Source organism: Pygoscelis adeliae, unplaced genomic scaffold (assembly GCF_000699105.1).
Source record: "Pygoscelis adeliae isolate BGI_AS28 unplaced genomic scaffold, ASM69910v1 Scaffold377, whole genome shotgun sequence".
NCBI lineage: Eukaryota > Metazoa > Chordata > Aves > Sphenisciformes > Spheniscidae > Pygoscelis > Pygoscelis adeliae.
The window spans coordinates 971533-988474 of NW_008825210.1; the positions used below are offsets into that span (position 1 = coordinate 971533).

Below are 16942 nucleotides of genomic sequence, written 5' to 3' on the forward strand. Positions count from 1 at the left end.
TCCCTACAAATGCAATAAATGAATGGGAGGCAGTGCATTTTTCTGAAGGCTTAGCTGTGGACCTGACTACTACTGGTGGTAAGCAAATGCTTAGGCAGAGAGCAAGAAGGGGAGTTGTAAAGTTGTTCAGCTAGAATTTAGGGTGATGTTGCAATTGGGAATTGATGCTATTTTAACCTACTACATATTACAAATTTTGTTTTAAGCAGGAGAGATGTATTGTGCTCTTTTTTCTTAATTTCTGATCATTTTTTAAATGGGCCATTAAAAATATTAGTAGAAAATTATTTTTTATGTAAAATAGTGGAGCAAGAAAGCATCTGAAAAACTGTAATGCTGGCTATGTACTTCTGTCTTAGATTTTATATACAGTTATGAATCAGAAGTAGCTTTATAGTATTTGTAAGCATAACGAAGTTGTGATCATTTGGACAGTTCTGCTTCCCCGTCAAACAAAACAAAACATGCTTACAATGTGGTGAATTTGGTGCTTTGCCAATTCTTTACTCATTTTATGTTTATTTAGAAGTGTGTTGAACTCCTTATTTAAGGAAATGTGCTTTGTTTTGTAATGAAAGCAGAAGATAATTCAGGCTTTTTCCCATTCTAGTCCTTAAAGGATGTTCCTATTGGAAATAATTCCAGCAGATGAATGCAGGTGCAACTTCAGCAATGTACACAGCTTTCCAGCACTGCCTTGCTACTGTGTATAAAAATATATTAAAAAAATATATATATATATACCCACAAGCTCCTGCAGTGCCCGCTGACACCCACAGTGTGGGTGGGCACCGCACAGCCGTCGAGGACAGGCATGGGAGCTGCAGCCTCCGCCGGTGGCTCCAGGGACGGAGCTGAGACTGGTCGGGAGCAGTCGCTGTTGTTGGAGCGGCTCTCTGCCAGGGATTCAGACTAGGCAGAGAAAGCAACTGCAGGGCGAGCATCTGCTGGACAGCCTCAGGGCTTTCGCTGGTGCTCGTTAGCTGCTGCAGATTAGATATGAAATTATCTCCTGTTGCAGCTCAGATAGATGCTACAGATGAGAGGATGGGCGGGACTGCCAGTGCTGCCTGAGCTTCCACGCAGGCTCTTACTCTAAAAGAAGAAACAGAGCAGTATTTCTTCCAAACCTTCAGTATGACTTTTGTTTTGCCTCCTGCAGACATAGTAAGTTAAATTTTACGGTATTAGTGGTTAAGTAAACCTCAAGCTCTCTTCCAATAACTGATACTCAGCATTGTTATTCACCATCACTGCTAGTTTCCCTCCATGCTCTGGTATCAAAGAAGCCTGAAGAACAACTTGTGTTTAACTCTTCCTTTTGCCTTCTTGTGATTTCAAATTAAATAGCTGCAAAAGGGGAGAGTTGTTGCTCTTGAGAAGTGCTGTTTTGCAGGAGGCCTTGAACAGATGGCTCTGCGTTCTCCAGAGTGTACAGGAGCTTTTGTTTGCTACTGTCTTACACTATTTGGTATCACGAACCCTCCACAGAGGCGTATCAGAATATACCTGTAGTCCAAAACATATGCATCATACAATGTTAGACATCTTTTTTTAAATTATTTTTTATACGAGTGTGTGGTAGAGAAGCACAAAGACCCAGGGCAGTAAGGTAAGCAGAGCCTGTGAGACTGGGTGGAGAAGACCCAGGTTTATGATCAGTCTGGCTCAGTACTTTTTAATCAGAAAGCCCAGTCTGTGATTTATCAATTTCCCTTGAAGGGGGGGAAGAGGTTTTGTGCAAGTTAATTTGATATGAGATTAATGGTCCCAATTTGCTTTCACATTTGGATTTGTGGTAGTGCCTATGCGACCAATTACAAGAAATGTTATTTCCAGTTCTCAGTTCTGTACTGTATTAGAGTGGGTGTTTTGAGAACTTAGTGTCTACTCACAGCTTCAGCATGGCAAAATTCTGGTCAGACTGCTTCCAAAAACATTTTACGGCCCTGACTTTAGACTATTTTGTAATGGGATTATATGAAATAATGTATATTAAAAAAGAACTGTAAAAGTATTGAAAAACCTATTACACTGTGCAGTCATACTGAAATAGTTTCATAGATCAATTTTGGAACTTGCTTAGTACTGGATTTGCGATTTTTAGCATATTTTAACTAAAAAAATCAGAAACGTGAGCTGCAGGATCTGTGCAGTGGCAACACTGGGACTAAAATGCTTTGCTTTGTAAATACATCCAAATAATTAAAAATAAGCAATGCTAAGGCTCCTGTAACAAGTAAGAATTGAGTATTCTTTTCACAGGCATCATTCAAAGAGGCTCAGCTACCCTATAGTGGCACAGAGGCAGTGACTAGCTGCTTTCCAGCAAACAGTAATGCCTGTCCTGTTGTGTAAAGGGAGGTGGCAGCTTGTATTTCATCTAATAACTGTACCATTCTTAATTTGATAAAAAGAAAAGGGGGGAAAAAAATTGAAGAAAAGCAGGTTTTCACCCTAAAAGGCAGGGGAGCTGGCAGCTTTGTGAGACTACTAAATATTAAGTACTGCTAATAATTTTCAACTTTTTAACGTTTAAAAACATAAGTACTGTGGGAGGTATTGAAACTGTGAGAAATGACCTGAAGTCTAAAAACTTCTGGTGGACAAACATAAAGTTTAAAATACTCTTCTTCTGAAATCTGAACAGCTCAAGGTTTGTTGTCGTGGCCAGGAATAGCTATCGCAAAGCTGAGGCTCCTTTATCTCCGCATTGCCTATTCTTGGCGCTTCCGAGGAGATGGGAGGCAGCGGGCTGGATGGTCAAGGAGGACGTTGAACAGTTTGGAGGCTTTCGGGAGGTGGCTGTACGTTTTAAAATGTACTTACTTTATTTTGTGGCGAACAATTGTTTTGTTTGTGTGAAGCTCTTATTTTCTTTCACATTTTTTCCAAAATGTTCAGCCTTAACACTCAGTCTTTCAAACACATTGCTGTGCCCTTCTGCAAGAGGTTAGTAGCAAATGCCATCCTCTTCTTCAGCTGAAAGATAACCCTGTCCTGCTGGTGATGCTGTGAAAAACCAACACCTGCAGCCCAGAAGTGGATGGGCTTAGATTAACTTCTTTATTTTTAAACGTCTGTCTTCTAAATAAAAGCACAGCATTAGCACATCAGTGTTAAAGGAAAATTCTGTTCTTTCAACAAAATACTGCTCAATCATGTATTTCTTGCTGTTTGTCTTTCTAGTCATCTTTTGCTGTTTTTATCGTTGCCTTGTGGTCTTGCATTACACGGAGAACTTACCAGATAAATGTATACAGCTTCCATACTGCTTTGCAGTTGGACACTAAGGACAATTTGTCCATTCATCCTTTTTCTTGTTAAAAAGGACCGTGTGGTCATCACAAATGAGCTGGAAAATATGCATGCAAGAATGAGTGCTCACCCTGGCATGTTTATGGCTTAATTTCTCCAAAGCTTTGGTTCTTCTGGATGTAAAATTCTTCTAAGGAGATGTTGTTTTTTTTTATGTGTTCATGGGTTAGTTTCTAACCTTGCTTTACAGTATTGCTTAGAAGTATGCTTACTGTATTATTGTTCTGGCACTGTTTTATAAACACATAAATACTTTTAGTCTTGTTTTCTTGTTTTTCTTTGAGCAAAGGTATATTCATGTGTGACTAGCATTATTAAAATAATCGTGTACTTCACACCGCACAGCACATGAAACACATTTTCTCAAAGAAACGGCGAGCCACATGGAGGTCTGCTGGTATCGCCACTTGCATCAAAGCCAGAACAGCATGAAATTATCCAAATCCTTGGTACTTCACGTTACACGAGGCTTTTGACTCTGAAATCCCACTTGATGCCACTTTCATTCTTCTGATAACATAGTTGTAGGAAAGTAAGAGCAATTGTAATTAGATCCACATTTCTAGGGATTGCCAGAGTGCGTTGCTGTGGGTATAAAGCCAGCCGCTGTCTCTGCTCTGGAGTGTATGCAGGAGGCGGGTGACTTGCCTTTTCTCAAGGCAGCGGGACCAAAGAAATCCTGAACAGATACCAGAAATTAGGGTCGCATGAAAAATATGGTGCAACTTATCCTCCTATATCCCTGTTGAAATCCAGGTCCAAGTAACTACCAGGTGTTGGGTGCGCGGTGTGACTTGTGCTGCTCTACTCCTACGCCCAGTTGCAGGGGTTAGGGGTGGAGCAGCAGAATTCCTGGGCATCAGTGCTCTGGATTTGGTCCTGAGACAGGCTTTAAAGGGAAGCTTTGAGATACAGAAGAAAATGCAGGTAGTGAAGCACTGCGAAGTATTTGCCAGAACCTTGAAAGTACATATTTTCTTTCTGTTTTCAAGAGGACAGTAACATAGGCAGTGAGCCCTTCATGAAAGGTCTTGCTTTTATTCCACTTCCCGTGAGCCAAACCATCCCAGTGTCACTTAATACGGCAATCTTGGGGTATAGTATTTCCAGGCATAACGCTTCTCTGTGGGTCTGTTATTAAAAGGTAGTAAAGAGTATTTGTGTGCATCATTTACGATAGTTGATGGTAAAGACCTAGGTGCTAAACCCACACTCAGAATAGAGAAATGTATTGCAGCTTTTTTTATGCATCAGTATGTCCTTGCTGCAAAGATCATTAATTGTTGCACAAATATCTGCTCCTGTGATATAAACTACAGTTTAGCTAATGCGAAACAGTTTGTTTGGCTGAACTTAACTTTGAAAGCACAGTTTAATTTAGTTTAATGGCTCTTAGTTTTAGATAGAAGATAATCCTCTTTGTATTGAAAAAAAGAGGAAGGATAATGTTAACTGATTTGTCACATCAGGGTTGGATCTTGGTGGTTGAGTCTTCACTCAGGCTGTCACTTAAATTAGGGGAAAATTGTCCAAGCAAAGCATAACTCTACCTTAACGTTCAGGAAGAAGGAAACGTACCTATTTCAGATACTTGCATTGAAAATTTGTTCTTACAATGTTCATCTGTTGGCGTTACCTGCTGGCAGGTGTTATTGCACAATAGTGGCTTCTCTGGTTTTGAAAGCACTCGCCTGGTACTAGGTGCAGAGTAGGCGTAAGTAATGGTGGCCACCAAGGTGTAATAGCATGTTCCTATTTGTAGGGACACAGGAGTGGGGGGGAATCAGTCGGAGTCTCTTGTAGCAGACGTTGGGCGAGTAGCTGTGGTGCCACCAAGCCCGTTGGTGTCAGAGGGGACCCAGCACGGACCGGGCAACAGATGTGGAAAACGTGCATCATCTTCCACTTGTCGGGAAGACCTGATCGCCTGCAAGAAGCAGAGCACTGTGGCTCAGCATTTGATGTCTGCTTAGGAATTCAAGAACCAAGTGTAATGTTAAGTATTGCATCTCTTCAAATAATTTTTTTGGAAGTTGAGACTTGTTAGGTGTGGTTTGTGTGTAACGTTGTTAGTTTAAACCTTCTACTAAATGACAAACTGGTTGCTCCTTAAGTGTGAGTGCTGGTTAGAAAGCTTGGAAGAGGCTGAGTTGGGGTTTGATTTTGTCACTTAGATGTATTCTTTGTTTATATGAATTGTTTAAAGTTGCAGAAAGTAAGCTGATGAGTGGATTTTGGGGGTAATACTTGTTTCTGGGGCTGTTATTCTTACAAAAAATTTGGAAGGGGCTACAAGTTTCTGTTCAGGATATTCTCAAATGATATATTAAAAAAATAATTGTGTATTTGGGTTGAAACATTCTCTTTGGAGATTGCAAAAAAGAAAAAAAGGCCAGCTGGAAGAAAATCAGGGGCAGGGAGACTCGGACACTTTATAGTGTTCAAAAGCAGAAAAAAAAGAAAGGGATCCTTTTGTTCTTAAGAATACAAATTCTGCGGTAGAAGCCGGAGCATGTTAAATAGTTGTAGCCCAAGTGGGAATGAGGCTTGTTTCTCTCCACTGATATTTTTTTCCCTTCCCTGTTCAAATTCTGAAAGGGAAGACAACTAGTATCCGCTACAAAGTTTTATTGGATTTATGCTTTTCCTTATTTCTAGAAGGCAATGCAAGCTTACCTGCTGCCACAGCTGGGGAAGAATTCACAACACTCACGGAGAGAGTGGCTGCTTTGACAAACAGCGTGACTAGGATAGGGCACGGATGGCTGTAGAGGCAGGAACGGTGTCTGGAGGGATGGTCTGTGCTAGGGGTGCTAGATTAGATCGTCAGCATTAGCCCTTGAAGTGTGTTTTTGGTAGGCAGAGAAACTTGAAGCAAGTTTTGGATACTGCAGCTACTTTACTCGATGGTGGATACTATGGTTATAGTTTGCTATAACCGCAGTTTGCTGTGGTTAAAAATGCGCTGCTCTACTTGCTGTGCCTGGCTTTCTTGTAAAGGGCTTGTAACCAGTGTATCCTGGCCGTAGTGGCAGTGTGGGCCTTATCTGAAGGATTTTATTACTCCTATTATTTTTACTATTAGTATGCCAGTTGCTTAACTTACCTGCTTTTTAACCTTCCGAAGCTTGCTGCTAGTGTGAGTGAAATGGCCAAATTAGGAATTGGAAAGCTATTGGGTTATTTGCATTATTTAAAAAAAAAAAAAAATCTGTTCTAGTAGTACAGCCGTTCTTTAAATATGCTCTCGGTGTTGACCAAAGTCTCAGCAGCTTTCTGCTCCCTTCACCTGTGCAGCAGGAGAAACCCTGTCAGCAGGGCTGGCCCCCTTCCCGCAGGTCCCCTGCCTGTGCACACTGCTGCCTGCTCTCTTCGCTTTCAGTTTTGGGTTTGCCCTTACCCAGCGAGCCATCGTGGCGTGTAAGAAGGAATATGCGAATATGGGTTTTTGAGAAGTTGTGCTAGTTATGTCAGTGGCTGGCCAGAAAATGATAAAACTTCATAAATGTAGTGTGCCGTCACAGGCACAGATAAGGAGCGAGAGAACACGGGGGGAGGTGTCTCCGCAGGAGCACTTTAAGGCTGGTCTTTTTTGGATTCCAGCCTTCTCTAGGGAAATGCAGTTGACTTATTTATGTTTGGGGTTTTTTTTAATTTTAGTTCAGTTTAAAATTTGTATCTTCATTCAAGCAGTGCAGCACTCCTGCAACAGGAGTGGCAGCTCAGTAGCTGCAGAGGTTGGATGTAAGGCTTGGAAATAACATCACAAGCAGGCACATCAGAGTTGTGCAAAGTAGAAAAACTTTGAAGGTGCTCTCAAATTCTTTGGTATTTCCCATGAATGGCTTGGGTTTCTGACTTAGCTGGTTGTGTAAACAGCAAATAACTGTAAGTCTGGGCAGAAGTGGCAGCTTGAAGCAGTGAGGTTAATCATGTATAATCATGTAGGGAGATGGTATCTGCCCTCTCTTTGAAGATTTCTTGACACTTTATCTGGTAGATTTTTTTTTTTTTTGAGTAGGCGGTTAGCAGGTTGTTTGACACAAGCTAATGTTGTCAGCTTTTAGTGTGGTTGCATCAATCTGAAAAATCTTTTCCATACAACCAAAACACTTTTTCTTACGTGTTTATTCTCAGTCACACAGACAGAAATTGCTGTGTATGGGATTTTAAATGTGAGGATGGTAAATATCTTCACTGTTCAGTGGAACAGGTAACTGCTTGATCTGATCTGCAAAACATTTCAGCATCATAGTTATTTAAGGCTGAAGACTAGATCATCTTATGTTCACTCAGAAATGTATGCAGATTCTAGCATAAAATGAGTTATAGTTTGTGTTGGGTGAAAAATCCAAATGCCAGTGGTGTTGAGGTGGGTCAGGGGCCTGATTACAACCTGTTGCGGAGACTTTGTAATAAGCTGTGGTAGTGAAATGAAATATTTGGGTATATCTGGCTTCAGTAAGAGCATCTTGGTATCATTATACAGAAAACCAGTGCCAGGAGAGGCTTATTAGATACTTGGATTTCCCTGTGACAGGGAGTAGAACTTTTCTGGGTATTCCATTATCTGTATGTATAATCTTTAAATGCAGATGTTACATGTGAGCAATTAGCGTTTTGTATGTTTATTTCTTTAGAACACATGAAACCACTGAGTAGCTTCATAAGAAAGTCTCTCTCTAGATGTTTGTAGTAAAAATTGGGTGCAGGTACAGAGCTCGGCAGCAGAAACCCCTGAGTTCCCATGTTCCAGTTGTAGACTTAATGATACTTGCGTACTACTTTCATTGACAATCCATCGTAGTCTAATCTATGCAGAAAATTTGAATCATATTTATGACCAATATAACAGCTATGGACAAGCATGAGCAACTGTTGCAATTAGTATTCAGCTCATAATGGAAGACTAATGGAGTTGATAACCTGGTTTTCTTCCCCTCCTAAGCTGTGTGGACATAGGGAGCATAGATCTTGCTGGCATGTTGAAGGGGCTGAATCGATCATGAATAGTCAGAGTATTCAGAGTATAAACTGCTTTGTGATATGCCAGACCAGGAGGGAGAGGTTTCGAGTTGTTAAGCTGAGAGGAGATAAGAATTTGGATGAGGAATGCAGGAGAGAGGAAGGTACAAATTTCTGCGAGACTACCTGAGGATCAGTAACCAAGGTATGGCTTACATACAAAGCTTTTTTTTTTATAAATCATAATTTGAAATGGAAATAGTCTTTGAAAAGACAGTTTGCTTGTGTATTTTGTCCGAGCACCATTGGGACTGCAGACAATTGTGTGAAGACGGTGTGTCGGAGGCTGGCACGGCCGTTCCCCCATGGAAGCGTGAATGCCCTCTTGTCTTCTGTGCTCCTGCCAGTGAGCTTAGGTCCTGGGCCTCGGGACAAAGTCTTCTCAGTTACCTTCTCTTGTTCTTTGTTATTTGTGCGAGGTTTGCTGCTTCAGGGAACCAGAAGCTCATTTGAAAAATTAAATTGAAAGATATGAAGGAGACTATGTTTATCAGGAAACTTATTTTTATCACTCGCTCTGTTCCTTCTCTTAAAGTGTAGCCACAGTGCATGGCTGGCAACTTCTTGAAAGCTGCTTTTTCACTATTGTCCCCCCAAAATTGGCTGTGATTCCATGACATGGATGGAAGAAAGGGAGCATTATACTTAAGAATGTTAGATGAGGGTAAAAAAATGATGAAACAGCAGTTTGGAGTATTTCTTAATTTTAAAAATTCTGTCTTGTTTGGTAGCAGCAGTAGTACTTCACGTTAAATAAGGACACCGATTTGGTTCTTCGTAAGTGGAGTATTCTTCCGTGGTTGCTGAAATCTTCATACTGCTTTTGGTGAAGTCATTTTTACTGTGTAAAATTGACTGTAGATCTCTCTTTTTATTGTCATTATAGAAAACCTAGAATAAACTCTCAGTTGGTGGCACAACAAGTTGCCCAGCAATATGCAACCCCACCACCGCCGAAGAAGGAGAAGAAGGAGAAAGTGGAAAAACAAGACAAAGAAAAACCTGACAAAGAGAAGGAAATTAGTCCAAGTGTTACAAAGAAGAACACTAACAAGAAGACTAAGTAAGTCTGAAGGATGCACTATTAAATGTGGAGTGATTTCAGTAGCACTGTGCATTGATTAATTGTGCGGTTAATCTAACATCATGCTCTCCCTCTTCCCTCCAATTCTTACAGACCAAAGTCAGATATTGTGAAAGATCCTCCTAGCGAAGTGAACAGTATACAGTCTGGGAATACTACAACAAAGACCAGCGACTCAAATCACACTTCAAGGTAACTTTATCCTAAAGTTAAGCTCTCAGTATCTCAGAACTGTGTTAAGTAGCAGGCACTGTGGTTTTTTTTTTTGATGGCCTGACAGAGACGGAGTACTGTGTAACCCACAGGGTCTGTCAGTGTTAGTATGGCAAGACCATCAGTGGCTAGGAGCCTTCTCCATGTACAAGCACTCAAACACACTGCTGGTGAGGATAGATTCAGGCATTGGAAATGTTTGTTTTGTTGTCCACTCAGTTTTCATTTCTCTGCTAAAACAATCATTGTGAATTGGGCAGTAATGCTTTTGGCTGTAAAACAGAGTGCGGGGGGGATGGGAGGGGGGAATGAACCAGCAATCATAGTGGTCTTTATCAAATTCTTATCATCACTCGATAGCAGTAACAAAGGTTACTTTTTTACTTCCTTATCCGTAATTCAGTCACTGTAATTGTCAAGATAATTTTCCAAGTGTATGGGAATTAAAAGACTGCATGAACAGATTTGCTAGAATCTTGCTATAACAAAAAGCATGAATGGTTGGTTTCATGTTTGTCTAAGTTTCAAATGAGTAGCTGTCTATGGAGAGAGGTTTATTCCTAGTCTTGCCTATACTGATACTCCATGCTTGTTTTCTTTAAGTGGTACCTTGTGCTCTATTTCTTAAATCAAAAATTTGGCATCAAAGTACAGTTCTTATATTATTGAACTTGCAGAGGCAGAATTCAACTGGGCGTTTTGCCTATGTGGGCTATATAAGAATTGCATCTCTCTTCAAAATGTGCTGTAGTAAGTATTGTATAGTGAAGCCACATGAACTGAAGCAATATTAGTTAGCTGCAAACAGTTGTAAAGCACATGGAAGGTATGGTTCGCACTGCTGTTAGCATTAAGGTTGGCAAGACATGACTGCAGAAAACTGTTGTCTTGGAAGTTTTTAAATAGTAGCATGAAAATGTTTAATAAGAGTGAATATCCTTTACACAGTAACTCACTTGAATGTAGTGAGGGCAGTGTGAGATTTGCTGTGCTAGAAGACTGAGCTGTTTGTGGGGGCTGCTGTTAGCTTTTCCTCAGCCCCCAAAGATGAGTGTCCATTCCTGATTTGATTAGGGAAATATGGCTTTACTGCAGTGATTTTTTTTTTGTCCTGTTCTTTTTGAAATGCTACTTAATTTGAGACTTAGGCTGCAGAAGACTTGATGCGCTTGACTAATGACATAATATTAAATTGATAGATTACGTCAAATAATTGTTTTTACTCCTTGAAGGAGTCACTCTGTCTACTGCAGAGTCTTTTAGTCCATGTTTTGTGGCAAGCTTTTGTCATTTCTAATTAATCCTTAATAGTATCAAGTGTAGCTGGATATTTTTAAGGCATACATCATCTGCTTCAGTTCTTAAACTGTCTTTTTAAGTGTTTAGTTTAGTGGAACTTTCCTTGCAATTCACTGCCCTCAGGAGTGCTGTCAAGAGTCTTTTAAAAGGATCGGATTTTTACAGAGTCACAAGTTATCTATGCAGGTTTTTTTCATGCCCAGAATTCTTAACTGTTTTTTGTAAATGGTCTTTTAAGGATCTCTGGATTTTTAAGGAATCCTCTTTGAACTTCTTGGATACCATGCCTGTTTCTGACAAAATACCTTGGTTTATTCCATGCCTTCCTGTGCACTTTCAGATTGATTGCTGTGAAACACACTTCTTATTTGGCCATAAACCTTTTTAGCTATAAACATGAAGCATCAAGGTGTTTAATTTTGCAAAATAAGGTGAATGGGCCAATCCCTTTGCCTTCTACAGGAAGCCAAAATTGTATGCATGTGCTGAAGAGATTGTCCGGAGGTTTCCATCTGTGCTTAATCAGCTCTTTGCACAGGGGACACCCTAAAACATCCTGCAGAAATGGTTGGAGGGCTCAGTTCTAAAACTGACATTGAGAATATGTTTGTGAGCGGGACTGTTGAGAAATCCTGCACCTCAGCCCTGCTTCTCCCCAGTCCTTCCATGTTACTTCGTCATGGCATTTAAAGATGCATGGGTAGATGCAGATTCAGGCGCTTGGTGCATGGCTTATCTCAAAGGCTGCTGGTAGCGGGAGCTTTTCTGGGCAAAACTTAACACAGCTTAGGCCATACGAACTCCTTTTTTTCTTTCTTTTTTCTTTTTTTTTTTTTCTCTAAATATGACTATCAGTGCTGGCTTTTGACAAGCAATAGCAGGAGTGCATGTTTAACCCTGTAGAAAGGTGGAGGCAGTAAGGTCTGTTCCTCTATCTAGGCCAGTGTTGTTTTGGCCGTTTCTGAGTGCAAGAGAAAACATATGACCCAGGCAAATTACAGGAAGAACTGGGTTTCCTAGAGGAACTCGGGGCTTAGGGAGGAAAATACGTATGTGTACTACGCTTCCCGGAACGCTTGCTGCTGTGTTTGCTGCTGATGCTTTGGGGGCAGCCTTCATCTGCTGAGATGCTATCTGAAAGCCGACGGAAACCCCAAAACTTGCTGAGCTAGCCGGCCTTTCTTGTAACCCACAAACAAGGTGACATCATTTAATCTAGCCTGTGGTTACGTGTTGAATTTGCCAACTCCTGCAAGCACGTATGTACGACGCATACGCGTGGGCGTGTGTCTCACTGCTGCGGGAATTCACGAAGCACAGCTACGGGATTGAAAAGGCTGGTCACTAAACGACGGGGCTGTTTCAAGTAGGAGGTTTTACTGATGGTTATCCCAGCATAGTAGTATTTTACTTGTGTTTTCTATCAGAAATGCTTTTCCTGTGGTACTTGTTAAAAATTGAAACAACCTCCTAGGTTAGATATGAAAATACTGTTTTTGGTGCAGTAACTTCATTTTTGGTAAGGAAGTTTGCAGAAATACAATTGCTCTATTTTTGAAGCTGTACATCCGTCCTTAATACTTTATTCAATTCCGTCTAGTTCTAGAATACCACTTGGATAACTACTTTTTAAGGACCTTCCCCTTGTTAACTTAGCACTGCAAGCCATTGAGTAGGCAAATACAAAGTCAGCTTAATTTTCTCTTTTTTTGTTTTGTCTGCATTAGCCTAGTGTGCTGCAGACGAGGAGGAGGAAAGGCAGATTGGTTTAAAAGCTAGAGCTTGATCCCAAAGTAAACTCACCTTCCTGCCATCCCTTGGAATAAGGCAGTTCTCAGCAAGCTACTTTTCACTGATGTATAAAGACTCTCGTTTTTTATTTCCCTATTGGGAATATTCTGCTGCTTAAGCCTGACCCTTAATTAGGAGCAAAAGCTGTAAATTGCAGCAGTCGCTGCAGCTGACTTGGAATTTGCTGGTAGCTGGAGGAGTGTCCAAGGCTTGTTGTATCAGAGCTTTGGACCAGCCCCTGAAATGTGCATGAATGTCAGCTTCCTAGAGTCTAGACCCTTATTAGCTACATTACTAATTGAATGATAGCACAGCATGCAAATTACTGAGATAATCCTGAGCTATAAATACCAGTGTGTTCTTTTCTGGTGGTTTTGATCCTGCCCTGCCTCCTTCCCCTAACCAAAAGCGCTAGCTGCAAGAAATACTGTTGTACATTCTGGATTTTATTTACAATAGCCTCAGTTCCAGAGGGAACATTCTGAGCGATTTTATACATAGGCTGATTGGGCATCTGATTTGTATAAGCTCAAAGCAGTTGAAAGAGAAGCCAAGTTGTCCCAGTGCCTGTGTTGTTTGCAGCTGCAGAGTTCCAATATGGGAATGAAAGAGCCGTGGTCAGATGCTTTCATGTGGTTTTGTATTGCAGAGTCACAGCCTTGTCTCATAACATCAGGGCACATGATCAGATGGTGAATTTAGATAAGAGAACTCTTTCATCTGCCCCTTGGGGAGGAGATCCTTCGTTCTGTCTGGCTCCTGTCCGCTTGGCTCTGCTGTAGCGTCCTCCTTTCTGGCAGAGTTGGATTAGGGATAAGTCTACAGCAGACGCCCTTTGCAGAGCTCTACAAGACAGGTCTTTCCTCTCGGGCTGAATGTGCTGCTGCAGCCCTCGCAGCCCTGGCTGTCGCAGGGAGCAGGTCAAACCTTTGTCCTCAGCTGCCCACTTACTGCTACCTAGGTTCTCCCAGTTACTGCCATCTGTGCAGGCGAGCGGAGGACAAGTCACACCGAGATTGTTGTCAAATGCTTTTTCTAATAAACTTCCTTTCTTGTTTATTTTTATCCTTTTTATAAATGCTTTCTCATTTATTTTAGACCCAGACTGAAAAACGTGGACAGAAGTACCGCACAGCAGCTGGCAGTCACAGTGGGAAATGTCACAGTAATTATCACAGACTTTAAAGAAAAGACTCGCTCTTCTTCCACGTCGTCTTCTACAGTGACCTCCAGTGCAGGATCAGAACAACAGAATCAGAGCAGCTCGGGCTCTGAGAGCACAGACAAGGGCTCGTCCCGTTCCTCCACGCCAAAGGGGGACATGTCGGCAGTCAACGACGAATCTTTCTGAAAATTGCACATGGAGTTGTGGAAACTATGAATCAGGGTATGAAATTCAAACACTCCACCTGCCCATGCTGTTCAAATCCTGGAGAGCCTCTTCTGTGCTTGAACACACACTTTCTCGGACATCGACCTCTTACTGATGCAACCAGGATAATTTCTGCTTGCCGTGGGCATCTGGCCACCAAGGAATTTCTCACCCTAACGATTACTCTTGACACTTTTATGTATTCCATTGTTTTATATGATTTTCCTAACAATCATTTATAATTGGATGTGCTCCTGAATCTACTTTTTTATAATATCTGCTGTGCACAATTTTCCATGAACATTACAACTTTTTGTTTTGGGGTAGGGAGCGGGTGGGGAGGGAAGGGGGCTTTATTTATTGCATTCACAAACTCCATCCTCTTTCAACATATCCTTTTTAAGTTCAGTTCTTCTTCCAGTTATACTGTGTACTATCAGTTTTGATATAAATTATATATAAATATATATATAAATAAATATATATAAAGGGTTATTTGAAACCAATACATGGAAACGCTGGTGCTTGAAACACTGTGAAGTGAAAAAAAAATAATTGAACAGTTCAAGATCTGGGACAGTCCCCTTCTGTGAAAGTACTGAAACTGAAATGGAACTGGTCTTAGGTGAAAAGCGTTCCTGAAGGTTTGAACCTGGATGGGACCCGTTCTCTCTATTGTTCCTTCCCCGTTTCTTCCCGGACAATGGCTAAAACGTACTGGACACACGGTTTTGATTTTTATAGCTTGGGATCTGACATGAGAAAAGATTGCTCTGGTAGCTTGTATTTCCACTAGGGTAACTCAGATTGGCGATGTGCAAGTTCGTGCCCGGCTGGTGCGTAAGCATTCACAACCAGACCGGTGTCGGCATGCCACGGATTCGTCTGTTTTGGTAACGTGAGCATCGCTATGTCGTGTATAGCCGATCCCACAGACGTTTGGTTTTCTTAGATTTAATGAGTTTCATCCACCTGCATCGGTGACCGAGGTAACTTTAGAACTGGAGTGGTTTGCTTTGGGTTGGAAGGCAGCAGGGAGCCGTAGGGCTGGGAGCGATTTGTGGGTTGAGGGAGCAAGCTGGTGCCCGTTCCAGCCGGCGGCGCGTGGGTCGGTTGTCAGCCCCCTTCCGTCTGTCCCGTCCGTATGGGGTGGCTCTTCTCCTTGAAGTCCATCTGTATTCCAAGAGTGGTTTCTGAACAGCATCTTGTCCAGTGATGACATTGGGCTTGTCAGCATTTGGACGCTTCTGGGTCTCCTGCTGCGGGAGCAGAAGTAGGGAAAAGCTTTCATGCTGGCAAGCGAGCGACACGTGTGGCTCACGCTCATGACCAGCATCTCCTTCATTCTTGCTCTAAAGCTATTCAGACTGTAATTTCTTTTCCTGGCCTGTTAGTGTTGCTTTACAGTTTACCTTCCATGCATTATCCTGCTAAAACACTAGGCTGAAGAGGTGAAACAAACTTTTTAAAAAAAAAAAACAAACAACCCAAAACCCCAAACCTCTTTGGCTTTCCATCTTTATTTAGTGGCCCCAGGGTGCTTTGCAATAATTTCAGGTGCAGAGGCTGTGGCTTCACTTGACATCAAATGCATAACTTCTGGGCATGATGAAAGAGGGCCACATTTTGACAACTTTGTGCCAGCTTGTTATATTGTGAATTATTTGCTTAGCAAGAGTAATTTCTCTTTGTGGAGGCAACTGATTTAAGATTTCTTTTAAAATCTGTTGTGGTTTTGAGTAGCAGATGTAGGTTCCTTTCACACTGGCGACAGAAGTGTGCCAGTAAGGGATCCGTTACAGCCCCTGCTCGAAGATGCGTGCAGTGGCAGTGCCTTTGCAGCAGTGGTTTTATTCTGAATACGTTAACGTGGGCACCCTGACTTAATTCTGCTTATATTCACAGTATAGGCTGTCTTTACCTTTTTAAGCATTTTTAAAGTATTTATTAAAGAACCAAAGGAAACCAGATGCTTCCTATGAGCATCAAGACAATTTATTATACATAGTTTTAAATACTATGAATTTCTCAATCCACATTTTAACATTAGTGGGATATTGCAAAGACATTCCTTTTCCAGTTTTTACTATTCCTTTAAGGGTCTCAGGGAGGGTAAACTGGTCAGCCATATTTATTTATTTTACTGAAATGTATTGGAATAATTTTTTAAGAGAGATTTTTTGAAGATGCCCCTGAACTTGTATATTTTGCACTGCTTTATAAATGATCCATTATCAATTAGGCTTGCGTGCATCTCGGCCGTGATCCAGCAAAGAGTGTGAGCGAGTGGCGAGTCCCTCTGGCTTCGGCGGGGCTAATTCTGGTGCTTCAAGTCAAACCGCGTGCTCGCCTTCTTCGTTGAATCGGGGAATTTGTGCAAAAAAAAAAAAAGCATTGTGTGTACCAGGAAATTGTTTCTTTTTCAAGTGAAAATGGACCTGTAGATCAGTTGAAAAAGCTTTAACGCCATAACCAGCTACTCATGGCTACTGGTAAAGTCGGTAACATCTGTCTCTTCGGGCATGCCTCCCCGATAAAGTAGCTTGCTATAAGTAAGTGGGAAAATTTCTTTGGAACAAGTGACCTGTAATTCTGCATTCAGTAGAAATTGCTAGCTAAGCATTGAACCTCCCCGGCCCCACCTGTAGCTGTTGTGTCGTGGATTTGAAGGATAGCGTTTGCTTTTACACTTAATTTCTGAAGTTAGCATCCCCACGGCACGCGTCCGCGGGTGGGATTCCCTCCGCGCTGTGTCCGTGGCTCATCCCGCTGTTGGTGGGGAGCGTGTTTAAGAACCAAACCAACTAAAACACTAGTGTAGGGGAAGGACCAGATTCGTG

The 16942-nt window shown here is 41.6% G+C and overlaps 1 protein-coding gene across 1 annotated transcript in view; it reads left to right on the forward strand.

Annotated features, from left to right (window-relative positions):
* Positions 1 to 14451, forward strand: part of RYBP (RING1 and YY1 binding protein) — a 44848-nt gene extending 30397 nt beyond the window's left edge. The window contains exons 3-5 of the mRNA XM_009329015.1: positions 9230 to 9406; positions 9521 to 9619; positions 13829 to 14451. Coding sequence (XP_009327290.1) covers positions 9230 to 9406; positions 9521 to 9619; positions 13829 to 14081 — 529 coding nt within the window. The 3' untranslated portion in view covers positions 14082 to 14451. The remainder of the gene's footprint in view (positions 1 to 9229; positions 9407 to 9520; positions 9620 to 13828) is intronic.
* Positions 14452 to 16942: the final 2491 nt, after the last annotated feature.